General features: G+C 42.5%; 1 protein-coding gene across 5 annotated transcripts in view; it reads right to left on the reverse strand.

The window, feature by feature from the left end:
- Nucleotides 1-280: 280 nt before the first annotated feature.
- shf (Src homology 2 domain containing F) overlaps nt 281-27,550 on the reverse strand; it is a 107,106-nt gene continuing 79,836 nt past the window's right edge. For 2 of the 5 annotated variants that reach the window (XM_033624382.2, XM_078161170.1), the window contains 4 exons: nt 17,706-17,852; nt 11,375-11,549; nt 11,074-11,193; nt 281-3,126 (listed from right to left, as the gene is read on the reverse strand). In XM_033624382.2, coding sequence (XP_033480273.1) covers nt 2,940-3,126; nt 11,074-11,193; nt 11,375-11,549; nt 17,706-17,852 — 629 coding nt within the window. In that variant the 3' untranslated portion in view covers nt 281-2,939. The remainder of the gene's footprint in view (nt 3,127-11,073; nt 11,194-11,374; nt 11,550-17,705; nt 17,853-27,550) is intronic. The other 3 variants (XM_033624409.2, XM_033624399.2, XM_033624390.2) reach the window with 2 other exon arrangements.

The following is a 27,550-nucleotide window of genomic DNA, read 5'->3' on the forward strand; positions in this document are numbered from 1 at the left end:
GGAGGGGTCTTTCAGGTTCTCATAATAGAAATTAACAAATGTGAAGAGCGCATCTGCCGATTGCAGCAAATCCCTCCCCCTGTCTGAACACCCTCCCCTCTGTCTCCCCCTTTTCTCTATTTCCCTTTCTCCAAAGCTAAGGCCTCTCTCTAGGCAATGCGGCCATCATACGCAGGCTCTTTACTATCGAAGAGTAACACTCATCAGCAGCAATAACTAAATAAAGAGCCTCTACTGTCAACATTTCATCTCTTAGACAGGGAACATCCGGAACATAGAGGATACACAGCACATAAAGTTTATTTCATTTGCATTTCTTCTTAGAATATCTTCCCTCAAGGAAATACATAGGTCCATTTCGACAACATACTATTCCTTAATAAAGCTGCAGAGGTTGCCTTATCACATGAACAGACACCCTCATATGACATACTTATGTAACGACAGCAACATCTGTCTGCTCACTTACTGCACCAGTAAAATAAACGTCTGTATACATCCCACTTTCTGCAAACTATTCCTTTTAACGATCAATCAGGTCATTCTGCTGATGTTATCTCCTCCTGGTGGACATTTTGTACCATCACATTTGTCATAAACATTTGGTGGAGGCACATACTCCAATCATTTTCCCTTCAATGACTGCAGTTTAGAGTTGCATAGCACACAGCGGAGATATATAGTCAAAGCCAAATACATATTTGACTTTGTATATACAGTGGTCATGCTCGCTTAAGTCAGTTTTAATTCCTTGTGTCAGTCATTTTCAGCCTGGACCAAAGCCCCCCAAAATTTCCATTTTTACTGGGATTTGCTCATTAAACCACAGAATTTTGCAACTCATAAGACTAACAAAGGTTTCCTCTGAAGAGGCAGTTTGTTAGAAGTATTAGGCACTCTCATTAGTCTCAGCCTCTCCTTGCTGTAATTGGTCAGCAATATTACATGCTGTGGGCTGAGCTATTATTGGTTCTTTTACAATAAACTGCAGAGAGCAGGCCACAAGACAGACACGTCATTCCTATGAGTTGCTAAAATGAAAAGTGGTAATGAGAAAATACAAGAAGAAATCAAAATTAATGAGTCACGGGGCTGAATTCTAGTCTCTTGAGTTTAGGGGAGAAAAAATAAAAGTGCTGACAACCAACGAGGTTCAAGCAAGGGCTGTCACCAGTTTGTACCAGCAGGGTTAAGAAACACACTGGAACTCAAAAAGTCTGTGCACACATTCTCATTTGCATACATATACAGTACACATGAACGTGTTGGACACATGCATACTCACTCACATTCACACATGTATGCACTTCTGGTAGTAAAGGGTAGATGACAGAAAAGGTTTTAATGCAAAGAGGAAGCATGGCAGAATGAAGGTAGGTGTCTTTTCCAGTGCGAACAGGCCGCGTTGTGATTGGTCCATGGGGGGGAGAATATGCGATCGTCTCTTACGCGAGGCTTGACAATCTCGTTGGTCAGGAGACGCCGTGACTCGTGTCCCAGAGTCAGGCCACCGAGGCAAACGTGCATTAAGCAGAACTGGAAACAACAAAAAAACGCAAAGCACCACAGTAAAAGAGGCTGGAGTAGTCCCAAAAAACACGATCACATCAGCACAGAACAATGAGGGTGAGGGGGCCGCCGGGCCATCACAGAGGAGTAACACATCAGTAATAATTACCCCAGAATAAATTACAGTCACAGAACAATCGTTAAAAGCAGAACTGGAAATCAGCTGATCTAGCGGACTGATTTGACCCATGCATTATAAGGCATTAACCAAACATTTGTTACTGACATCACACAGTATCATATTAGTGACTATACATACAATTGCTGATCTGGAAAATCTGCTGTTTTCATAAAAAAAATCTTGGATTAACTGTATTCAAAAAATATGTTCCTAAAACCGATGATGCAATTTTAAGGGAATTGGGAATGTCGAAGGGAGAGCAGATCGATGTCTGCAATCCCATTGTACCTATTGATCTGCAGATGGGTGAATGAAATTGATTTTCTGAGGTAGACAATGCAGGCATATTTCATTCTCCCAATGCAAAGCCATTCTAAAGAGGGGTAGCAGGGCTAATTTGGTCCATTTGGACAGGCTCTGGTCTCCAGCCTCAGCCAATTGTACTGTGTCAGATGGCTTGACCCATCCATCATGATCTCCTGCCTGTCTCACCACTGTGGTACTTACACTGTCATTGGTGTGATACACCCACTCAGTGATGGATAGCAGACAGTATTCGCTATGACAAGATAGAGAGATCAGTCTGCACTGCTCACAGGCCTGTTATTTCCATGCAGCTGGGGACACACCATTCATACAAGGCCGGGTTATTCAATATCCTGACCACTGTATGGGGCCCACGTGGACAATATCCCTCAACATGCCTCATAAATGTCGCTTCCCTTACACGGCCTTTACAATCTTCAAGTCCCCTTACAAACAATTACAGCATCAACAGAGCCTAACCAAATGAGCACAGTCAAACAAACGTGCTCATACACAATGTGCATCCCGAGTAAAATGGTACATTTTATGAGAAAAAGTACAACCCAGTGACAAATGTTACAATGTTGTACCTTTCTTTTCTTTGTGTGTTAAGTGCTAAGGGAAGTCAGCTCAAGAATCAATGAAATGATGTTCATCAGATAGTCAGTCTGCGATGTAATGAAGTGGGTGTCTGTCATAAATAAAATAAAATACAATAACAAAAGCCTTCTGCAACATTGAGTCTGTATGTGTAGGAGAGTATGCAGTAGGCCTTCAAAACAGGTCTGGAATCCGTAGGCCAGTGAGGTGAGTCAGGATCAGCAGTTTTGTGTTCATTTTCCCATGAGCCTACTGGGCACTGTCCAGAGGGACAGGGCGCATGGAGCCACGGGGTGGCCCAGTGAGTACTGCAGGGGCCGACGCCTGCAGGCGACCCAGAGCACTATAGTGTCCTGATGGCTACAGGGTAGAGCAGAGACATGTGTTCGGCACCCTTGATGGGCAACTTGCGGCTGGAGTAGAAATGGATGATCTCAGGCACGCTGTCAAACGGGCAGCTGTTCTGGCCCAGGATGTACTTGTTCTCCTTCGTCCGTGACAGCTTCATGTGCATGAAGCCCTGGCTGCTCCTGGGGACAGAGGAAGACAAGAGAAGGACAGCATGTTAGTTATATAAAAAAAGACCAAGGGTCTGCATTATACATCAGATTTTCTGAAGTGACAATTTCATCCTCCACAGCATGAAAACATTTTTCCTGTTTAAAACAAGGTGGAACAAGACACACACACAGCTCTGGGCTAAATGCTAATGTCAGCATCATGGATATATTAGTTGGCTCCCACCAAAAAAGGGCCATATACTGTAGGTTGTGCAAACCGCTTATTACAACCCATAGTTACATTCATTTTAAGATGGGGCCCTCTCATGGTAGTAATTATTATGGGAGCAGAGGAGGAATTGAGTTGACACAGTATAGAAAGTGACAAAGCCTGAATTATGTTGCTGGAGGGGTGGTGGATGGGTCAAACAAGCACAGGACCTTCACTCAGGAGACTGGTGTTTATGCCCCAGCATCAGTGTTGACTTACATAGCACAGTAAACTAGTATGCGAAGCCTACTATGCTAGTGATAGGATGTCTTTCATGTGATGTTAGTAACAAAAGAACTTATTTAATGCCAAACCATGATGATTTTTCTTTACCTAACTACCCAGTTTTGTTGCCTAAACCTAAGCACAAAGTTTTATAGTGTACCTGCAATCATTAGAATGGTAATATATGTTGTTTGAAGGCAAAGGAAATGTACGTATTCTGCCATTTAGGTATGAGAGAGTACTGAATATATTAAAAGGGCTGGATATGGCACCACCATACAGCCTTGCTGCTAATGTGCACCAGTGGCCACTCACGGTACTGCAATGGAAAAACTCAAAAAGCATTTACTCATAAACCATTATAAAAAGGACTTCTGTGAAGCTTCTGGCAGAACGCCTTAAATTGCAAAGAAGATTAAGTATAACTGTTTTAGTAACTTTTAAAATATGGAGGTTTAACATTTGTATTTTGACAATGCAAATACTTTTGAAGGGTTTTCATAAACCTAAGTATTGGAAAAATTCAAATGATCATTTGACCTGATGGTGGCACTACAGCAAAAGTCAAGGGATCAGTGAAAGTGAAGTGAAAACTTTGACTTTGTTGGTGCAACATGACAGGTGAGAGGATCACAAAAGTCATTAGGACTAATCCCGTGGGAACCATGGATATCTGAACCAAATTTCACAGCAGTCCATCTAATGGTTGTTGAGATATTTCAGTCTAGACCAAAGTGGTGGACTAACCGACCGTCACTGATATGCCTGGAGCCATGTCGCTAGCAAGGCTAAAAACCAATTTAAAGAGAAAAGTATGTCAGAAGCCTGAATATATAGGGAACTCAACAGAACGCCCCTCCTTGACAGCTCCTTTCTCATTTACTCCCGCAGTAGTTGCTCCCTACAGTACGTGACAATGTTCTGAAAGCTGGATTACCTCTGATAACTTTGGAGCTGTCTGGGGAGGAGACTAAAAGGCAGGTTGCTTAAGGTGCTGGGTTTCACATGCAGAGCATAAGGATGAGGCTAACGAACCCCTAGGATGAGTCACTTAAGCTGCTACAATAAATGCACAGCAAATTAAAAGCCCCTTGTGTGTTTCTAGGGGCCTTCGATCGATACATTTTACAGCTTGCCAGTAATCTTCTGCTTTAAAATAGAGAACTACTTTTTTGGGAGTTAAGTGATGCAACAGTAAGCTTAAGCAAGGGACTGTTACAAAACTAACAGCTCCTATATCCTGCTGGAAATATACTATTTTAATCATTTTTCTTTACAATAATATATACGCATAATAGCTTTTTCAATCAGCAGCTAATGCTTCTTGCAAGTCATGATTGCTGTAGGCTCAAATACTTTGCACTCACTTGCTGCAAGTGGGCATTAAGTCCTGTCATTCCCTAATCTGAACTGTAACCCCCGCTGCTGACATGAAAAAAGGCAAGAAGGAGAATAATAACAGAAGTTTCCCATTGAACTGGAAAAAAGAGGAAAAAACTCCAAGGATTACCAATTCCCCCTAACCCCCGCTGTGACAGGCAGGCAAACACATCAGGTAAGCGTGAGAGCTGCCCACTCACCGACTCTCGGGGCCTGTTAGTGTTATCTGCACTGTGCATTCTGTTCGTGTCAAAGATGGTGTGGAACAGGACTCTCATGAGGACTGTGCACACACAGGATAAGTGTGTACAAGGTGTTAGGTAGAAGAGATATTATTTTTATCAACAAAAGCAGGATGTGGGATTATTATACTGATTCAATCTCTGTTTCAATAAGTTAGAATAAAAACAGGGTGGGCAAGTGTTGATGAGGTTTAAACCTCTATGACTTGCTATACTTCTCTTTTCCATGTACATTTTTTTTATGTTCCAGATTATTACATGGGTTTATGAATAGTCAGCCAGACAAACGAAGCAAAAAAAAGAAAAGAAAGACAGAATAAAAGCCATATTTTTGAGGTCATTAAATGTATTCTCACTGTAAATACACACCCATATTTGTGGATGTGCCCATTATCTGTGATTAACAGGAGAAAGAACTGGGCTTTAGGCACCTTAAACGTGAGGCGAGTCCATTCTTTACTTATCTGGTAATTGCATGTGTAAAGCCTGCGGATGTGTTCTCTCCCTGATGCGCAGAGAGAAAGCGGCACAGAGATAACACTGATGTGGAGAAAAAGCTAAGAATATACAGGGTTCAATACGAGGACATCCATAAAGAATAAGAATACATTAAAAACCAATAAAGGGTGATTCCTTCCTCAGAGGTTGTGCTTTAAGTCAAAAGATGAGCCCTATTCTTTTTTTTTTTGTATTGGTGTGATTATTATCGTTATAATAGAAAATCAGATGAAGCAATCTCAGATGCTTTGGAATCCCACGCACCGTACATGGCAGACGATGGAGAATGTTTCAAACGGAAACACTAACATAATTTTTTCTAGGCGAGCTGAGGCAGAAAGCTGCAGGCTCGCTGCGCTATAAAACTGAAGTAAACACAACTATCAGAGTTCTCCATTACCTCCGCTGCCTCTGGCCTCGAAATTTGAGTGTGTCATTAACAAGTTCATCATGATTTGAGGAGAGCAGGACAAATTTCCCCTCGCCACGGGTCTCTACAGTTCTACGATTCTGCAAGTGCCAGGAGAGCTCATTTTAAAAAAAAAACAAAAGAAAACTCTCCCTGCAAAGTGCATTTGATGAGTCTTCACGTGAAGCGCTGAGAAACAGGCGTTAGGTTACACAGAGCCACACTTAAAAAGCCAAACACATCAATAGCATCATTTTTAGATTCCCAACTGATTTTCCGGCTGTTGCTCAGGGCTGCTTATCACGTTACAGTCCTGCAGAGACAGAAACCAGGACAACGGAGCAATACGGCAGGGCTGTTGATAAAATGAATATGGGGCTATTTTTGAGAAGACAGGCCTTTTTGGTGTTATCATATCCCTGTGTGTTTGTGGGCTTCTATTGTCTAATCAGGATTAATCTCACTGGGGAGGTCTGCTGTCCTGTTTATTGAGGTTTATGACTTTGATTTGAACCCTGTTGTCTTCAGAGCAGGAACAGCCTGACAGCAATCACAGCTTATCTCCACTTCAACATATTAGATTGCTCCATGAATGATGCTCTCAGAGTTATGAATCCGTGGTACCAGAAACGGCAAAGTCATCCGCCAAAAGATAATGATCCTTGGCAGAAGCGATGACCTTTTTTAAGCATTACTGGGCATGAGATATCCCTTCACCCATTATTTCATAGAGCACAAATTGAATGAGTCTGCCTAGGATGAGTCCTACTGTTCTGTAATACACAACTGATGACAAAAAGATAAAGTTTAAGAAAGTAGTGCAAGTTTAAGAAACAAAATCTGCCCTCTATATCAAATCTGGTTGAGGGAACACAGAACACTGAAGAACTAGGCTCTGATTGGCTAAATCAACAGCATACAATCAAATTCAGTGTTACTTTTGTGTTCTAGACAGTCACTGATCTCGTCTGTGCCACATCAAGGAAATACGATCTTTTCTGTCTTAACTAAATCAAAAAGGCACCATAAAAGCATGATTTGTCTTTGGAAGAGGAGTTCAGTTGCAGATGCAAAGACCTTTTGGTTGTTTTTCAATTGGCTACTTAGTTCCCATGTCTGTGTTGTGCCATCAAACAGATTTTGTTGGATAGATTTTCTTCGTTCACTAACAATTCCTCTTCTGAGCCAGTGGAAACACGCTGTGCAGAGCTCTCTCACGAGGTGAGAAACTGGCTGACACTGTGCTCTGAGAGACCTGTGAAGGGTTTAATATGTTTCAAACACCTAAAAGGGTTTCTCTCCACAGAGAGGGAAGAAAGACAGAAAAGGAGGGGTGTAGCGGAGAGGGGCAGGTGAACAGAAAAAGGGGGTTAAGAGGGCAAAACAGACAGAAAACGCTTTCCGTCGGGCCAGAGGACTCTTGAGGCTGGAGGTCTCAGCGACGTCTGTCTTTATCAATAATGCAATACACATACGTGCCACCTCATGGCCTTATACATTTTTCAGCAGCCTCAGACATGGAGGATCCTCACCTCTGGTTTCCACTCATTTTCAGTGGCAGCAGGAGAGACAGGTTCGTGTGAGTAGGCTGAACTTGGGGTAACCTCTGCCTGCAGTGCGGTGGCACCTGTCATTCCTGTGCATCGCCCTGCTGACTGTTTTCTAAGCTTGATCTGATTGACGCCAAAGGCACACGATATTCTGACATTCTGTGACAGCCAGGAGCTGACTTACACAAATACACACATGGATGTCTACACACACAGAAGCACAATGCTTCAAGAAACATTTTCTATGTTAATAATTTTGCCAACTTTCTCCTTCTGCAGGTGCTTTCCCTGCCTGCTATTCAGCCAGCAGATGCACTGAATTGTGCACAGTTTGCTATGTTATTACCATATAAAACATCTTATCATTGCAGGACAAAGAAGAAAAAGAAACTTTTTTCTTTATGACACAGACCAAGAACAGACTGAGGTCCAATGTGACACTCAGCTCTGTGATTTACTTTGAATCTCTACTACAAGACTTGACCTGTCAGCAATTCTTGAGTGCAAGGCCCAGCGTCACTGTTAACAGTGATTAAATTATCTTGCTTCAGATTCGAGTGTAGGGCAAAGAGTGCTTCAAACTCACTAATTACGATCTCTGAAATCAGAAGGTTCACGGCCCAGGATTATATGATTCTTTCTCCATTTGGCCCCGGGCATGAAAGATCTGGACACCACTGCTTTAGTGGCTCCTTTCTCTACTACTTAAACTTCCTGCCCTCATTGATGCTAACCCAGTCTACTGCAAGGGTTGCACAAGGCATAAGCAAAGTCTGTGTCTGCTTAGAGTCACCAGGGCACTGCTGATCATTCTTCTCATTCTGACTGGGAGCCCCAAAAGCTTAAGTGTGTCCCAGAGGTCACCCACTTGACAAAGTGGGGAAGAGTAACTCTGCTAGTCCAGGCCAAACTATGCTCACAGAGATTAAACAACTTTGCTGCAACAACAGTATGATAATCTTATCAAAATAATTATCTTCTTCTGCAACCATTATGGGTGTCACCCAACCACCTGCTTGTGTCTTTATAAAACAGTGGCCTTTAGATCAAAGAACCAGACAAGCAGATGATCTGAATTGATGGACATGAAAAATATGATCAATAAAACAACAAGTAAAACTTCCTTCTACCTTACCAGCTGAGTAGCCCACTTGACACTTGACCAACTGACCCCTATCATCTGCTCTAATAGCACAGTTCACTACTGAGGGTCAGCAGGACAGCTGTGGGATGTGAATTAATGTACATGTGTGAGAGAGGGTTAACACGTTTTGTTCACCTCACACTAAATCAAACATAACTTTTATTTAAGACAAAATACTTCTCTCTTATTATTGCCTGGTTGTCTTTAATATGTGAAAAAAATATTCAGCCATGTAAGCTTTAGCAGTTTTCCAGTGCCTTCTGGTCTTTCCGCCCAAAAACTTTCATTTGATAAATCTAGCAATCAGCAATTTCAATTGGGGAGGTAAAGCCCCCAGCATTAAGTGATCCCCATCCCACCATCGTAGAGAAATGAGTGGATTAATTCTCTCTAGCTTTGAAAAAACATCATTATATGTTCATGCTCCAAAATTGAACAAGTGTGCATTAGAAGTGCATTCATCAGATTCAGATCCTGCATCATCACTCTGTATGTCAACAACATCCTCTAGCAAACATTTGTTGTTCTGTCTGCATTGACGGTCTGGGCTCAGTCCATTTAGGTCTTATAAGTCTGTTTTATAGTCATTATTTAACTCTGAATATTCTCTCTGGTGAATATGGGGCTATTCGTGTGTGTGTGTGTGTGTGTGTGTGTGTGTGTGTGTGTGTGTATGCTTCTGAACCATATATTCTGGTCTTCATTTGCACTTTACAGCTATTGATCACATATCCTCTGTTGGCCGTCCCGGAGGTCCCTTTTGGCCATAGCTTTTTTGAGCACTAAATAATGTATTCCCACTCAGTGCAATATTACATTTACATTCCTTTTATCTCCAAGGAAGATACATTTGGCCTGAAAATCTTTCCCAGCAACTTTAAATTTCAGGATATTAAAAGACAGTGTCTTGGGCTACTTTCAAAAACAGATTACAGTGTTTAGTATTTAGCCAGTCAAACAGGCATTAATCAGTCTTTGGTTTGAAGTCAGTCAGAATGTCAGTGTAAGAGGTCCGACACTCAGCACTTAGTAAGTTTCAATGAGTAATGCAAAAAAAGAAGCAACATAAACAAATAGTCAGTCAGTCACTGAGACATGAAGTTCAACAGAAAGTCAGCCACAGTAGCATGTAGAGAATTAGAGCAGTGGAAAGCATTATGTTTCCCTGCCAACACATATTAGCCTTCAGCACCATGAGCTCTGCTGTATTAACGGAGGCTAATCTACGTCTGTTAGAATATTATAGTTTCATCTCATCTGAAGGTCGTCCTGGAGCTGTGGAGATTTCTCTAAATGTCATCTGGATGAGCCTGCCTTGAAATATAAAATGGAATGTATATAAAGGAAATGTGAAAAGACCATTTGTCAGCACAGATACTAAGATTTTAAAGCTGATGGCTCAAGCAAATTTATCAACGATGACTCAAAGATGACTTTGGCAAGTTTTCAGAGGGCTACAAATTCCCGGTTATGACTCTGACACCTGGTACTTGCACCTGGCAGTGAAAAATCATTAAAGCAAACCCACCAAAGGCGCACGCTCCCGTCAAAAGAATAGGATGTGACTTCACTGCGGGCCTTCAAGCTAAAGTAACCTCTACCAAATGTCACACTAGACTAAACCAATCAGAGTGGCTCCTTTGAACCCTCTGCTGGATGCGGCAGGGATCAGGGGTCGCTGATGAAGGGCACCATTAACTGTGCTGTGGGCACATCAGCAAATCAAGAAGCCGACAGTGTCAGAGGGGTTACTGCGGGGAGGTGGAGGACAAGGGACGGCAGGATGTAGGTGGGAGATAGAGGTCTGAAAGGTGAAAATCATTACCATATTGAAAAGGTCGAGTCAGCAGACTATTGTGGCACAGGTATACAAGGACCTCTGTGTGCAAGGTTTTAGATTCGGCCACGATGTGTACTCCACCAGTAAGCATGTGTAGCTGCAACACTTCTTTGGCTCTCTGTGACTCTTCAGTGTGTGTGTGTATGTGTGTGTGTGTGTGTGTGTGTGTGTGTGTACACAGAGAGTGGGAATGGCTGTTGCAAATAATCCTTGACACTTGCTCTGTGCCCAAATCACAAAAAAATATACTCGGCTGACTTTCACAGACACTTGATTTTCTTAACTCTCTGACACTCCAGCAGACTAAATCGCATGGAGCATTTGCGATTACTTTTTCACCCAGCTGTCATATGCGCTTGTGTAACTGATAATCCTGTTTGTGTCTCCTTATTTAGGAAAAAGAGAGTGCCGTCCTTACTTGAGGGAGAGGGAGTAGTCGTTCTTGCTGGTCTCGCTGTTTCTCACCAGGTAGCTGGCCTCCTTACACAGCCTGAGCAGAGACTCTGCGTCTGTTCGGCTGATCGCTCCATGGTACCAGCTACAGTGAACAATAGGAAATAGGGATGAGGAAGAAAGGGAACAAAGGAGTGGTAAGAATGAGCAAAAAAACAGAACAAAGGAAATGAAAAAACAAGGGTCAGACGTGCTCATGAAGAGCCAAAGTGGTGCCTTCGAAATAAAATGCAGTCATAAAAAAGCATCCCCAAGACCCAACTCACAACTGGCTTTCCAGGGGCATGCTGGGGTCAATACGCTCCCCCAGAGAGGAGCTGCAGTGGTCCAGTGAAGTCATTTTGGTGTTGACCAGACAGCCACTGGAGTGTCGCTGCAGCGGGCGGGTTTTCCCCTCCTTGGTAGGCGACATTCGAGACTTCTCCACGCCATCAAACTGAACTGTAATAAAGAAAAATGCAACAGCTGAAACATTTTATTCTGGAAGAATACGCTGGGTATTTGAAAGCAGTGAGACCCTCATAATAATACAACATACTAGTCCTGTACATATACTTCAGTTAGACTTAAGGTCACTTGGAAAAGCTAGTGTGCTTCACAAGCAGTGGATGTTTAAAGAAAATTATGGCATAAACTGCTGCTCTAGTAAACTAGACCAAAGCAGTGAGGTGCATGTGGGAACATACACACACACACACACAGTGTCACTTTGTGTAACTCATTCAACTGAAGGACGTGTAAACACAGTCGAGGAGGCATAAATCAATCCTTCCACACTGTGTACACATCCCGGTGAGACAAAATACACACACATGCAAACTTCCTCCAAACCACTCAAACAACCACATGCATCTGTAAATACACCCACATATATATTACTGTATGTGTGAGAATGCACACTCTTTAACTACACACACATAAATGTGCACAGTCATGCAAACGAGCCCGTTTGGCAATGTCAGAGGAACAAATTCACACACAAGTCCTACACACAGGTACTGGAAGTTAAACATTAACCTGACTTTTCAAAACTCTCACGGTCAACTGTGGATACGATCGGCTGCTTTGGCAGCTGCACAGGGAAGTGTTTGATGACATGTGCGGGGGCTGGAGGTGACCTGTGCCCATGACATGATTGGTGGAGGTCACTGAGCCGTTTCACAGCCAGTCAGGACTTGAAAAAACATTTACCCTTATTTAAAGAAGCTAACATGAGGACAAAAGAGAAGCTAATGTCCACAAGGACAAATTAAAGTGAATTCTCACTTCTGTCAGAGGGTTATAAAGGGCAAAATAATGAAATATTGGATGGCTGAGACCATTTTCCCGCCATCGTCCATGGCTATAATTGATGTCACAGCACCCTTGGCTTTGGAAAGAGCCCACTGAGCCACTGACACGCTTCTCAAGCAATAACGGCAACAGCTACATGACAAGCTTTAGCTGGAGATTGTTGGCTGCTTAAAGGTTTAAGATCAACACACGGAGGCTGAGCTTTTGACGGAAGGAGTTAATGTAGCATGTTGACAGCCACTGCCTCTGTCTTTGCAGCTCTCGCTAACGGCGTCTAATGTTTAATTACCTGAGCTGTGCGTGGCAGGTAGTGTGCAGACAGACAGGCACTGTGATCTACACAACACGTCGTTTCAGATGGGTTTACATCTGTCTAGACTCTGTATTCCAGTCAGAGGATCCATTACACTTTACAGTTTGTGAGCTCGCCAAGTGTGTTCCTGCACCAGACTGAGCGGGAGGGCTGACAGTATCAATCTGTCAATTTAGGCTGCACGAGACAACACTATGTCAACAAACCAAGCTGAGCCTGTGGCCCCCATTAAGGCTGTATCAGGAAAACACAGGACCTTCTGTACAAACTGTGAATGTAAGAATACATATATTTTCTATAATCACTGACATATTATCTCCACTGCAAAAAAGTAACTGAGTAAAAAGTAACACCCACTGAAAAAGATTAATAGAATTGAATGTAAATAGAATCAAAATATGTTGTTTTGACTGGACCAATAAAACCACCAACTTTTACTGAGACTTTTTTGGCTTCTGACCCCTTACAAAAAAGTGTTGTTTAGCTGAGGGCTGTTGCCACATGTCCAAAAAATTCAAGTACTTTTACTTTTGATGCTTTAAGTCCATTTTGCTGATCCTACATTTACTAAAGCAAATCTGTGCTTCTTCCACCACTGCCAGTGATGGAACATGATCCAGCAGCATGTAGGGATGTTGAGACAGAGTCCTGCTGTTTCAGCTCCGACCACCAGGGGCTCCCCTTCATCTCCACTCAACTCCAGGTTAAACTTGCTGGCCTTGAGCTCACTGATGCATTTCCCTAAACATAAACTCATGGAAATGATTATTCCAAATGACTCCGCCTCCCCTTGTTATCTTGGCCTCTGCCCCTCTGTTCGTTATAGGGCTACGGCCGAGTCTTAAAATGACAGCCAAATTGTACTGTAGCATGACAGCTGGGTAAACTGTGGCTCTAACCTCAGACCCATGGAAGACTATGAGCCGTAGCTGCACTTCCTCAGGCTCTGATGCCTGGACGACAGGCAGTCAAATGATCCTCCCGTGTTGCATGTAAGTCCACATGGAAGACATCATTAGTTCTCTACTTTTTCATACAGTCCATTTGAACCACATGCCGACTGCTGGGAATACAGTGCGAGCACATTCAGTGTATGTGTAAGGGTGAGAAATAGTGTTTCCATGGAAACTGACCAAGGGGACAAGGGAGATGCATGTTTGCTCCGCTCATCCCTGTCAACGCTGACAGATCACAACATGAAGACGCGGCCAATTGCTCTCTCTCCCTCCTTCGCTTTCAATTTCTCTCTTCCTCTTTGCATATGTCTGACCCTTCCTCTTTTTCTCCCTCCTCACCTTTTCTTTTGATCTCTCCATGTCACGCACTCCAGTCCTGTCCCCCCATGTCTCCCTCTGTTTTTCCTCTGTGTTTTTGTTTATCAGGGACAGAAATAGATAGCAGGAAATGGACTGTGGAGGAATGCCTGCTCGTCTAATAGCAAAAGGAGAGACAGAGCAATAAGAGCTTTGATCTGTTATCTCTACTGTTTCTGATGGTCCTAATGCAGGACTATCAGTCGCTCATTATGTCTCATCCTGCAACAACATTGTGAAACTTTACCTATGTACATTAAGAGTCCATATACAAATTGGATAAAAAAAAGTACTTTGAAATAATGCTTTTTTGTAAGTCCACCAGTGATTTTAACTTACAAGGCTGGAAAAGGTATTTGCTGGTGTGGCATAAGGATGAATGTTGCTATCTCGGTTTTCCCACACAGTCCATCTCTCGGTGTATCTACAGCCCACTCAGCCATCCGCCTGACCTCAGCTCTTCACATTTTCTCCATTCGTGCAGTACCCCCACTAATTCCTCCTCTTCCCCAGATTCAACACAATCAGTGCTTCATTTGACCTTGATTAAACCCTTTCTCCCTCCACCTCCTAGAAAGGGTTGAGTGGCTATTCTTGGAGGAGCTCACCCCATCAACCTTCCCTGTCAGAGCCGAGTTCTTTTCCACAGGCAGAGCGCATCGCTCCACAAGGAGAGTATTACCCTGAAGGGAGAGCCTCTGAACGTAAACAAAAGCTATCGTTTTTATTTGCTCAGCAGTGAATGAACCCGTGTCTGCTTTGATTGCCAGCCATCTCACTAACACTATAGTTTCGGAATTATGTTTTAAGGCCGAATATCAATGGGAGTGAGCCAAACTCATTCCCCTTTTCATTCTCTGAGAGCATACGGTCTGAGACATGGCGGACAGGAGATTGACGAGAGGATTGGCCCAGAGCAGAACAAAACCCCTGAGAGGCAGCTTAAGAGAGACGCGAGAGGGAACACACACAGGCGCGTGTGTCTTCACGTGCACGCACACAGACACGTACGTAAAAGTGCTGGGGCATCTGTGTGTGTTATCAGTATTGTTGCTTGTAAAGCACAGCAAATGGAATCTGTATATCAGATTGAACTGTCAGTCAGAGGGTGACTAATGGCTGAAAGACCTGCCCCCTTCAAACACATAGCTTCCTTCAGAGAGCTCTGTAAAACACAGGGGAGGATGAGGAGGGAGAGTGTGTCAGAGAGGGAGCTGACTGGCGAGGACACAGATAAACACAGAGGTCAAAATGACATTTCCATGATTACACTACGACCAATCCACAACATAAAGTGCTGCAGTGTAATTCAGCACAGCACAATACAAGACAAACTAATGCCATAAGAACATGGAGAGAGAGACTTATGGTGGCTATCAGGCACAAGAAAAAAAAACTCTTATATAAATAAACACTAAAAAGTGGAATGGCAAACTTTTCAAGGGTGTAAGGGCCATGATATTAAACACATAAAATAAGAAAAACACCAAAAATGTAGTTACAATAAAGTGCACGAGGCTTCTGAACAGCCTGACTACTCCGCTTCCCTCTGCACACATTCCCGAGCAAATTCCTCTAATTAAGCTGGCTAATTAATTCTCATTTACTAATGGTATTCCTATCAAAAAGCATGACTAGTCTGAGGGGTGAAGTGTGCCATCAACTGCCGTATTGTGAGGTGAAAATTAAGTTTTCCAGCCAGGACGTGTGAAATGATTAACAGTTCTGCATCTCATTAGAAAGCAACGCGCACTAAAAATAGTGCTCAGCACGATATGATACCCAAGGAACTGGCAGCTTAAAAAAATCACTCACTTTTATGTTGATATTAATTATGTGCATCAGGAACTCAAATAATGATTTGTTGGACAGCTTTTAATAATATATATTTCTAGAGTCTCGCTGCTGCCGCTCAGTCCAGAAAATTAATCTCTGATGATTCCACCATCTAGGAATATGCTTTCTTCTTTTACAGAAATCCCAAAATGAAACTCTAATTAGGTTTTCCAAGACAAAGGAATGACCCTCCAAAGTGTCAGCTGGTGGATCTATTTAAAATTAAATCTGGATATCTTTTAATTACACTGTTTTTTTTAGTCTTCTTAGATTAGAGGAAGGAGAAGGTAAAAGAAATGCTTCAAAGTGTGGATAATTAATTCATGTCAAAAAACAAAAGCGAAAAGCTCTTCATTATACTCGGAGAAAAGCGCCCTCCATTTATATGTAGATGTAATATCTGCCCTGTCAAGCCGCATTTAAATTTTGATAATGAGGTTGGCAGATTTCCCTGAACTGTAATGGATATTGTTTATTCTTGGTCTATATTAGAGCGAGCCACAATAGCCTTCAAATACACACACAGACTTTTAGCTCTTTACCCCGGCTGAGCCAATCTGGAGTATGTAAGCAGTGCTGTGTATAAGGGATGACTAATGTCTTGTTGTGTGACTCAGGGTCTGCCTGTACGCCGAGGTCAAGAGAGTGCATTGTAACTGTATTCACAGGGGTCAGGAAGGTCACCCCCCCCCCTCCGTCTACCACAGTGGCCTCTGACCCCAAAGATGCAGAGTGGGGCCATACTGGCTCAGACAGAGAGAGGATCACTTTACAGCTGGACGCCAATCTTAAACCCACTGACATCACAGAGGGAACCAGAACCTTTCCCATGGATTTATGGATATAAATCAACTCCTTGCCCTGTCCTCGCCTATAGCACACAGCGGTGTCCTCTTACATGGTCTCACTCTAAGTCTTCCACTCTGCCAGGGGAAATCCCATTCCTGGCATTAGTTCTGCTACATGTCCCTCTTTTCCCTGGGTAATTACAGCAGTCAAGAGTGTGAGTCTGTGGAAGGGCTTTGAAAATCAACTAATGGCTCCACGGGTTGAAAATACATGATTACTTGTCCATTGTGTTTGATAAGATGGTAAATATGGCGAAACCTGAGGTGAAAGACTCAAGTCAAGAAGTGAAATTGCCTCAAATTAGTTTGATTTTTCAATTCATGTAGGACTGTGGAGAACAGCCAGGCAGAGGGACATCTGGGATGGTTATGAGTATGTTGACAAGAGGAAATGGGGGTCACAGCGAATGGCAATTACGCATGCAGAAGGCAGTTTAGCACAATTAAAACTAATGAGCCTTCAGCCCTAAAAACCTGCACAAGAATTAGTGATTTTCTGCCACATGTAATCCAGATGGAAAAGTGCAGTCATTACCGAGCTACACTACCTAAAGTCATATTGTACAGGGCTTCTAAAAGATGTGAGCTCTCTTAGTAAGTCACCACTGACTGATGAAGTGTAAGCGGACACTTTCACTAAATCATAATTTGCCCTTCTTAACCACTACTAAGATGTAAAGACGATCCAAAATAGATTACTGGTAATATTCTTTGCAAGATAAATATGTCTTTTGCCATCAGTTATGTACAAAATGCCTGGTTAGTTATTTTTTTAAATTCCTTTCTAAAATTTCAGGGCAAAAAATGCTACTGATTTAGTGAGCGCATACACACTTCACCACTCAACTTTTCTTTTATAAAGTGAGATAGACAGACAGACCACATTAAGGGGAGTGGATGGATGGATGGATGGATGGATGGATGAAGCGGCTGATGGAAAGGGGGTTGGGGTTGATGGGGAAAGACGCCGGACAATGTGAACACCAACACCCACCATGGTGGTGCTGGTCACAGCTCGTCTGTCCCGGCGAGGGCTGAGCTGTCTGGGAGGGAGACTCCAGCTCCTCCACCAGGGGAGGGCTGGTGTTGAGCTGCCCGACAGGAGGGGGCCACGGTAGGTCCTTGATCACTTTAATCTCTACTGCAAGTGTCGCCCGAGTCACCAGAGGAGAGATGAAGGGGAGTAGAGGACAGCAACAAGAGGCATAAAAACAACAACGACCAAGGGAGTGAGGAAAGGGGAAACAACGACAGGAAACAGAGAGGAAAAGGAGAAAAGGAAGAAGGGGTAAGTGGAAATAGATTAGGAAAGAAGATGCCAGCATTGTGGTGAGGAGCTGGTTTATATTGTGATCCAAGAATCAGCAGTAACTGTGGACTAGAAAAGGAAAGGAATGCAACAGGACTGAAAGGAAGTGAAGTTAGTTTTACAGTAAGTAGGGTTGGGTTCTGATAGCAGGTGCCATATTGGATTTCATTCCGGGTTGATTACAATACCTGGATTTCTGAAGAACTATGGTTCATGGTCAAAGGTTAACTAAAAAGTTGAACTTCTAAAAAGTTGAACTTCAATAGGGATTTGGAGGAACTCAGTAACCTAATTACATAGCAAATTCAGGTTCTTTAAAAATGCTATTAAACCCCAACCCTACCTAAAAAGTTGAGCCCTTTGGCCTCTCTTCCTTGCTCCGTTAGCTTTCACTCAAAAATTCAGATTGGAAATTTGACTCACTATCTTAAGCCTCACTACTCTAGATACATGGCAATACAATGGCGATAATACTTTACTAAAGAAGAACGCCCATATAATACAATGCTGCGCCTTGAAAATGGAGACCATGAAACTGCCTGGAGCTCGGCTACAGATACTTAGATCAGACCATCAGCATACACTCTGCTGTTACTTTTAGTGCAGAGTTTGGAAAAAAAACTCTCCTTAGGCATCTATATTAAGATAAACAACGATGCAGACAATATCCCTCAGTGGAATGTGCCTCGGAGCGATCCATCCTCACAGCGGACACTCCCCGGGCTTTGCCCCTTAAATAATGTATGCCTCATGTCCAGCCAGGGTATTACCAAGGTAAATTGAGCACCCCTGCAAAAACATATCTGTCACTGAGCGAGTGCCACTTGTTAAATAGCTGAGGATATGATATAAATGGAATGGAGAGGGGGAGGATTTTGTTCATCTAAAAGAAAGCTAGAGTTAGAGAAATGCAGTCCAGCAACTTTGGAGAGCCAGTGTGTGTTGTTAAGAGTGTTATGTATAATTCTATGACTCTTTTTTTTTTTTTCATAAATCTTCAAACACAGATCTTCCACTGAGGCAACTCACAGTGCTATTAAGAACATTTTGATGTCACTGTCCATGGTGCTGGAGATGTTACTGCAGTAGATGAAAGTAAGTACAAGGAACTAAAATTAGTGTAATTTCATCAGTCCAGTTGCTACTTATGGTAGACAATGCCCTTCACATCGGTCACAGCTCTTAGAAGTTCCCTAAAGGTGCAGAAAAAACAAATAATGCAGGTGTTGCTCCTTGAAGGAGCCCAAAAAGTAACTCCCATTGACAAGCAAAAGCCAACAGACACACAACTACATATAAATACAAGAACAAAATAGGAAAAGATACAGGGCGATAAAGCGTGCCCCCCATGTTGGCTGAGTCCTTGGCAGCGGCCCAGATTCGATTCTGACTGGTGGCCCTTTGCTGCGTGTCATCCCCTCTTTCCCCTCCCCCCCTTTCCTGTCATTCTTCAGCTGCTATATTGAATAACAAAAGTAATACATGCCCTAAAAGATTCAAATTCAATAAAATACCAAGAAAACTTGACCCAAACTAAACTCCAAACTTTAGACGAAGTAAAGGCCCAAAACACATCTTTTTCCATTACATTACATTGCCGATTGATGAATAAGATTGGAATGGGACAACCAAAAAAAGCTTTCAGTACAGTTCTATTTATTATTGGGCTGAGCCATACTGCACTTCATCAGTCATGGAGAGGCGGTGATGGCCTTGTGTGACTCAGGAGGATGTGGCCGAAGAGGAGGAGAATAGCAACAGATTGGCAGTAAAGTAAATCAGACAGCAGATAATTAATACAGGACCACGTTCAGGACATACCAATAAGATATTGGTAATGCTTTTGTCTTGAATGAACTTGGGACTTGTTTCTGTAGTTTTGGCCATCATTGCATTGGTTATAGTAACACTTACGCCACAATAATTACCCTCAGCACAATAATTACCCTCAGCAGAAAATTTTAACTTTTAATTGAAGGCTCAAGATTGCTAATAATCAGTATTTACACAGAGTATTACTTGAATGGCAGCAATTAGTTAGAGGCACTTTCTGAATCAGAGTAACACCCCTCATTTAAAGAGAGTTCACTGAGTGCTACTTCAGCTAAGAGGAAAAGAATGCAGCTTATTCTTAACCATTAATGTGTCACTGTGTTGCAGTGGCTGGTGCACAGGCTGCTTTTCAGTGGGAGGATGAGCATAATGGTATGGACTTGTCTGTCTTTCACAGTGCAAGGAATTGCGGCGGCTGTGGTACAGGACATGCTAATGAGAAGCAATATCTGCGGGCTAGATAAAGGGGGAAACTGGAGAATATTCAATCCGACAAGCAATTAAATAGCTGGGCCCACGGTGTCAGGGGGCTAATCTAGAGAAAGGTGGCTGGAAGGAGGAGCCGCTCACCGTCTCCCCCGATGGGAGAGATGCTGGGGTGGTGGACCGGTGGGGCTGGAGGGTGGGGAATAGAGACAGAAGGTCAGAAACTCTGGGAGATAATATAACTTCCACTACTTTGGGGTGAAGTAGGGGACTCTCTTCCTGTGAGATTAAAAGCCTAATACTCATTTCACATTGCAGATTAGCGTGTAATTGTTTGGGGAGCAGAAGGCTGCCTCCACTCTGCAGCCTCAGTGCGAGGACGAGGAGACGATTTGGGCAAGTGTGGCTCGGATTCGCTTGGTTGCACGGCTGAATAATAGCATTTAGCACTGAGAAAATTAAGGCAGGCTGATTCAATAGCCAGGTGTTTTGTTTTGTTTTTTTGTACACTCTGGATGACTGGAATCTCCCTCAGCTTGTAACGCATTTAAAAATACTGCAAGCCCCAAGGCCTTGAGTAATCACTGACTCTAGATGCCAGGTTGCTGCATGGATAAGAGCATCTTTTCACCTTGTAGCATTCTTCACTGACAAATTCAAATTCAGGACTGAAGTGACAACAGCAGCACCAGCACACTGGTGATTTACACTCAAGCCTGAAGGCTCACCACATAAACCTGTTTAGAGCTGTATTGGCTGATGCAGATTTGCACTGATTATCTGTAAGTGGTACATGTGTGAACAAGTGTTTTAGAGACTGGAGGGGAATATTTGGTAGAAATGTGACTGTCTTTTTGTTTGTTGGTTATTATTTAAAGAATACTTCACCAAAAAATGACCATTTGTATCAATTACTCACAGCATGTTACATTAAATTCTTAAGAAAACAGTTTTTCTTACACGCCTCCACAATTAATGGAGAATCCAAAAAAAGCTGACATTCTTGATGAACTGAAGTCAATGGGGGCCATGATTAACAACAGCAAAACTATATCAAAACATCTGTTTGCAAACTCTCACACAACTCCTAGCCAAGCCTAATTTATCCAGTATTGCTCAGTACGTCCCAAACACATGCATTTTTGCTGAAACATTACAATATAAAATACTTCACCTGTGAGTAGTGCACCCTGAGCATGCTTGAGCACAGGCTTGCTATGAGCTCCACATGAGTGTTCTTACTGACATGTTTTAAATTGTAAATGCACAAGTTTGGGAAGAGTAATTAATACACAAACGGTCAAAGTTGGTAGTTCTGCTAATTGTAAAGCACTTAAAACAAAGCCTGTGTGGCTGAACACAGAAAGTCGCTGTGTCTGAGGGAAAATACACATCCAAAGATTGCTACATCTCATCTGACTACATTTGGATCAATATGCCACGTCTCATTTGCATAATCCTTGATCAATATTAGTACACAAGGCCTACTGTTGACATAGGAATAGAGCCTCTGAAATATTCTAGATCGACAAAGGACATGTCATTCAAGTTAATTACACAACAGTGGCCATGGCAGGACTTGTCTGGACTGGACACCAGGCTGAGCACCATTTCGGGGTTGGACATCAGTAGGCTGTGCTGTAGAGTGCTGTAAACACTGCCGCTGATTTATTATTTGTTTCACAGCCTGACGCTGACTACACTTCATCAAAGGAACCAGAGACCACTTGAACAATGGACAAGGGTCCCTTTTTTCTGCGTTTACCCTCCCTTTGTTCTTCTAGGAGCAGATCTATTTTTAAAGCCAGGTATTTGTTTACCCAGGCTTTTCATTAGCCCATGGCACTTCATCACTGTAAACAGTGCAGCACCATAAATCACCAGCTATGCTTGTTTCCACCAACGCCATTTAATTTAGTTCTGCTTAATTTGGTTGGCTAATTGCATGCATATTCAAAACAAGCTGGAAGATTGCGATGTTTATGCTGCACATTATGAGCAGAAGAGCCTGGAAAACAAAAACCAGACACTTCTGAAGAAGTGTTTGTTCCATCGGCACCCAAATCATTACAGATAACAACTGTGTAATGCTCCGGAGGAAGTGAAATGCCACCTCATAATTCTCGGCATACTGTATCTGTCACATTATACGGTCTGGCTCTCTCTCAAAGCAGTTCTGAAAGACGGTGTGTTTTCATTAAAAATGAAAGTGGCAGGGCATTTTCCTGTGCTCTCCAGGAGACAGAAGGAAGAGATGCGTTAGTGATGGCCGGCCAGCAGCTTCCAGGGAAGCTTGCTGGAAGGAGCGCTGCTTCTATACTTTGTGAGGGAGGTTTACAGTGCTGTTGTGTGTGGCCAATGTGTGTGAGTGGAGATAAGACCTGTGGCAGCGCTCAGTGAAAAGAGGGCAAGACACATTTGAGGCTCATGAAAAAGGGCTGTCAGGAAGGTTATCAGCAGGGTGTTGCAGCAGAGGCCAGGGAAGACGAGACAGAGCTGAGAATTGACAGACAGCGTGAGGGAAACCGGATCAGCCAAGCAGAGAGAAACACAACCATGGCACCCACAAAACAGCTGGCTTTTACCCAGGTGCAAATAACCAGCACGGGACTGTAACTGAATCAATTATTTATTTTAGGACATTAGACTTGAGCCTCAGGTTTCTGGGTCGTTAAGCCCATGAAGATTCATTAAAAAACCATAAAGCTCCCCAAGACCTGAGGGAGCAAGCGACAGCACCTTCTCTTATCTCCTGTGTTTAATGCATGGTACCCCGCTGGCTGGGAGCCAAGTGAAAGGAGTTAGTAGCAGGTAACAGAGGGCAAGGAGATTAAGTGACAACGGCTCTGGATTGCATTCCTGCTGTGATGAGGCTCAGATTTCCGATGGCGGCGTGTCCATGTCTGGGCGTGTGAGTGAGCATGCCATATGCAGAGTCAAAGCACACGAGCTGAACACTGACAGACATGCGAGCACGCTTTCTTTTGCCCTCACATGCAGGCTTTGTCATATGGTCAAATTCTAATGTGTCTTCCTCACTCTTCACCTCCACGCTCATCCATCACCTACTCAGCAGCCAGGAGGAAGGTAGGAAAGAGGCAGTGGCGAGTGTGGGTTCAGTCTGGAGAGCGTGTGGGGGGGGAACAGCGAGGATGAGTGATTAACCAAACCGCAAGTACACAGCCCCCCAACACCCTAACAAGGCAGGGAATTTACATTCCATTGCATACCTGTCAGGAGATAGCCCAACAGTGAATAATAACGGCAGACCAAGTGTTGTGAAGACGCAAGCGAGCATGCAGGCAGCGATAGGGACAGCTGAGGAAAAAGGGCTGCAGCAGGGAGCATTAGTCTGCTCTCCTTCCCCTGTTATTAATGAAGACAAATAGTCTTTTATGCAGATAGCATTATGGTGGGAGGGTGTAGGCAGCACTTGGTACTTATTTAATCCCCCCTCCTGTTTCATTTTTACACCCACTCCATGTTTTACTAAGGCTGTGCATCTTTTTTCACTATCGGCTAATACTTTGTTTGTAGACACTTTCATTTCCCACATAATTGTTGGAATATAAACTGTGAAGGTTTTGATGAGCGCAGAAGAGCGCCTCTATAATGCAGACGGGGAGCAGTATCATTAGTCATTGATATTATACAGCCATAAAGTGCTTCAGCAACTATAGAAACATAAGCGAGGAAAACTGCTCTCCAGAGCAGCACATGGAGCTATAGTTAAGTTGGCTTTGAAACAGACATCGGCCCACAGAAGTGCTTGAATCACGCCTGGAATAGTGACCTGAAAATTGCGGACATCTGGGGACATGAGAATATCACCATGATGGAGCTTGGGCAAACAATAGCACTTAGACAATCACACAGGCTGTAATCAAATCTCAATGAAGTGAAATAAACGGTCCATAAAATTTTGTAAAACATTATGACAGTATGTCGTCATCCATCAGAACGATTTGTGTCATATGTCTACCTTCTTTGATCATTTGAAAATTAGACCCAGGTTAGAGAAATGTGGAATTTTCTCCTAAATACAATTAGCTGTTAATATATTTCTACAATCAGGACTTGTATTGATTTGTTTTTAATATGTGGCATACCCTATACTTCCCTCACATCAAGCTTTTTTCCATAATCTATAGTGACAACTTTTCCGAGAGGAAGGCTGAAAAAGTTCAGGTTATGTACCTCTGATTTAAGAGAACAAAAAAAAAAAAAAAAAAATCTAATTACAGGTTCAACTAAAGGAAGTAAAACTCTTAATCAACCTAGAAATCCAATCCCAACCTGGATTCCACTCCTTGAGCAAACATGTTCAGATGTCTCAGGCTCTAACTTACAGTAAGCCCATGACCTCATGACTCCGGTCTACGATTTCATGAACCCCAAGTAACCCTGCTTTGAGTAGGTATGCAAGACTATTCCATACTGCCACTATGAGCTATGTGATACCATAGATTTTTAACTTTTTATGGCAGTAGAAAATTGATTGGATCAAAATTCATCAACATCACAGCTGTGAAACAGCTGCTCAGCTTGCCAGTTTGTACCCAACGGTTCACACAAATCAGGGGTGTCAAACTCATTTTAGTTCATTGGCCACATACAACCCAATATGATCATGATTAAATGGGATGGAGCAGTTAAACCATTGCATAACAACCTATAGATAACATCACCGACAGATTTTACCCTTTCTTTTAGAGTGAAGAAGTACATTCTGAAAACATCTATCTAAAACAGATGATGAACAGCCTGAGATGAAAACTAAGTGCAATGCCAACAATATGTCAGAGTTTTTCCACATTCAGTCAGTCTACTGCTCACTGTCAATACATGTACATTTTGTCATACTTTTCCACTCTTGCGTAGTAATGCTGGCATCACAACATCAAACAAAAGTGGAGGTTATTGAGGAATCAAATGATCTGGCAGTGCCTTAATAAGAGGGTGCCACCAATACGGTTTTAAGCTACAAGTTGGATACAAATCATTTTGCACTGAAGCTGCTGATTGACAATACTTTGCACAATGGTCATATCTTTAAATCTGACCACAATAAGTATCTATTGCTATTTCAAAGAACTGTATTCTGGTCAGGGTAGACAATCCTCTAAAGCAGATTTTACATTTACTAGTGTTAAACTTATTCCTGACAAAAACTGGCACCTCTAAGCCTTTACAAGAGCATCATTATTTGGTATGCAAAGTCACCCAGTGGGCTGAATTGGACCCCATGGCTGGTGTCAAATATATTGTCTGCAGCCATATGTTTGACACACCTGATATAGATTTGTAAGGTGGGAAACTCCAGGACAAGACCAGGGTAATGTGGCAAAATCTAACAGCGGGCTCAAAGCTGACTCTTAAAATAGTGTTAGGTGGGATGAGACAGGGATGACTTGTAAAGTGGGATTGTCGACAGTCCTGAAGAACTGGCTCAGAAGTGGACTTAAATACTGAAGCAGTGTATAATTTCTTGACACTGGAGGTAAGCTGGTTGCAAAGATCAGAGCCTTGGGTGCAAGCACATATGCTTAAGGCTTGAAAGGTGGGAAACTTTCTCTAAGCCTCTTGAAGTCTGTATCCAATGCCGGTCTACACTGACACCTGCAAGGAAAAACAAGCCTGTGTTGACAAGGCTTGTCCCAGAGACGTCTTTCTCATCATTCTTCCTTCTTCTGTCTTCCAAATAGTGGGGAATTATTTCTGCCTGAATAAAACATAACACAGAATAAAGACACGCAATAAATCAAAGAACTTTTTTGGACTGCAGCTTTCGTCTTTGAAAGACAACTTAAAGACTTATCTTGCCAATTCCCAGCCAACACTTTGACATCCAATGGAAATTAAATTAATCATCATCAAAAGAAGGACGCTGTCTGTAAAAGGGGGTGTTGAAAGAGGGATGTGTTAGTAAATAGCGCCATACACAAACTCTTCTGAGTGCTGCTTGACAGAAAAATAATGAGCGAGAGGAGGAAAGTGATTAAGGATGCAGCATCCCTTATTTAACTAATCACTGGCAGAAGCAGAACAGCGTGACTCCTATGAAGACCTCAGTGCCTAGAATACACAGAAGTAAACAGGAAATGGAAATTAAGTGACAAAAATTTTGGGAAAACATAGAAAGATGCCAAAAGAATAGACAGATGTTCTTATTTATTTGTAGATATGATGTGTATGTGTATAGGTAGAGTCTAAGCCTCTTCTAAACATGTAATTTATCATATTACTGAGTTTTAAAGCCAAAAATCACATCACCTTTATTCATCTGTTTCGAGTAGTGATATTACCTTTAAGTTAGTGCACTCATCACCTGCAGGTTTGAACTAAATACTCCCTCAAGCCTCTTTTTCTTCTTCCACAAATAAGACTGCCGAGCTTGCTACCATGTAATACCACATTAGAGACTTTACACATACTTAAACATGTTACATACTTAAGAGAAGCTTTGTTCAGCATCTGTCTCTCTCTGCTACATGACTGCTGCTGTCACTGTGGCTAACCTGTCAGTTAGCTACTACGTAATGTTAAACACAAAAATGTCCCTCAAAGAGAGGTATCATTATAACGTTAACATTTACAAACATAGGCCAGCTCGAAATGAGTAAAAATATACCAAAATTTGCACAATGTTATCAGAGAAGAGATTCTGTCATTACATTTAAATCTAATCTGTGTTTGCAGTAGGAAGACACAAATACTATTGAAATTGGTGCTACATGACCAGAGAAAACAAAGGAAAAAGGCTGTGGTATTTGCTTTTGCTCAAGAGGTAGTAAACCTACAACTACCAGAATGCACTGCGTCACACCTGACCAATAAATGCTCTGCCTGGTGGGTGATGTAATCTGAGCTTGACCATTTTGATACAGGAAACAATATAGCTGCTGGCTGGTAACACATGATCTAAAATTACAGTTATACAGTAAACTTAAAAATGTTTCTTAAAACATTTTAGCTGAGGAATAGGCAACACAGAAGCAGACTTGGTTTGTATTTGATCAGCACAGCCTAGTTTTACAGTTTTATCTGAGTTTGGGGGGTGGGGGTGGGGGTGGGGGTTCTCGCTTGATCCGCCTCTATACTTTTTGTGTCTATGTTGAGGGGACAATAAAATGTAAAGTACAATCTGTGGCTCAAGCTACAGCCTTTAGGCCAGCAAAGATTGAGCTGGGAGATGGTGCTGGTAAGATAGAGGGAGTTTTACCACAGTTCATATACACATACCACCCACATAGTTATGGTACAAAGCTGGT

Source organism: Epinephelus lanceolatus, chromosome 2, assembly GCF_041903045.1.
Source record: "Epinephelus lanceolatus isolate andai-2023 chromosome 2, ASM4190304v1, whole genome shotgun sequence".
In the NCBI taxonomy this organism is placed as follows: Eukaryota; Metazoa; Chordata; class Actinopteri; order Perciformes; family Serranidae; genus Epinephelus; species Epinephelus lanceolatus.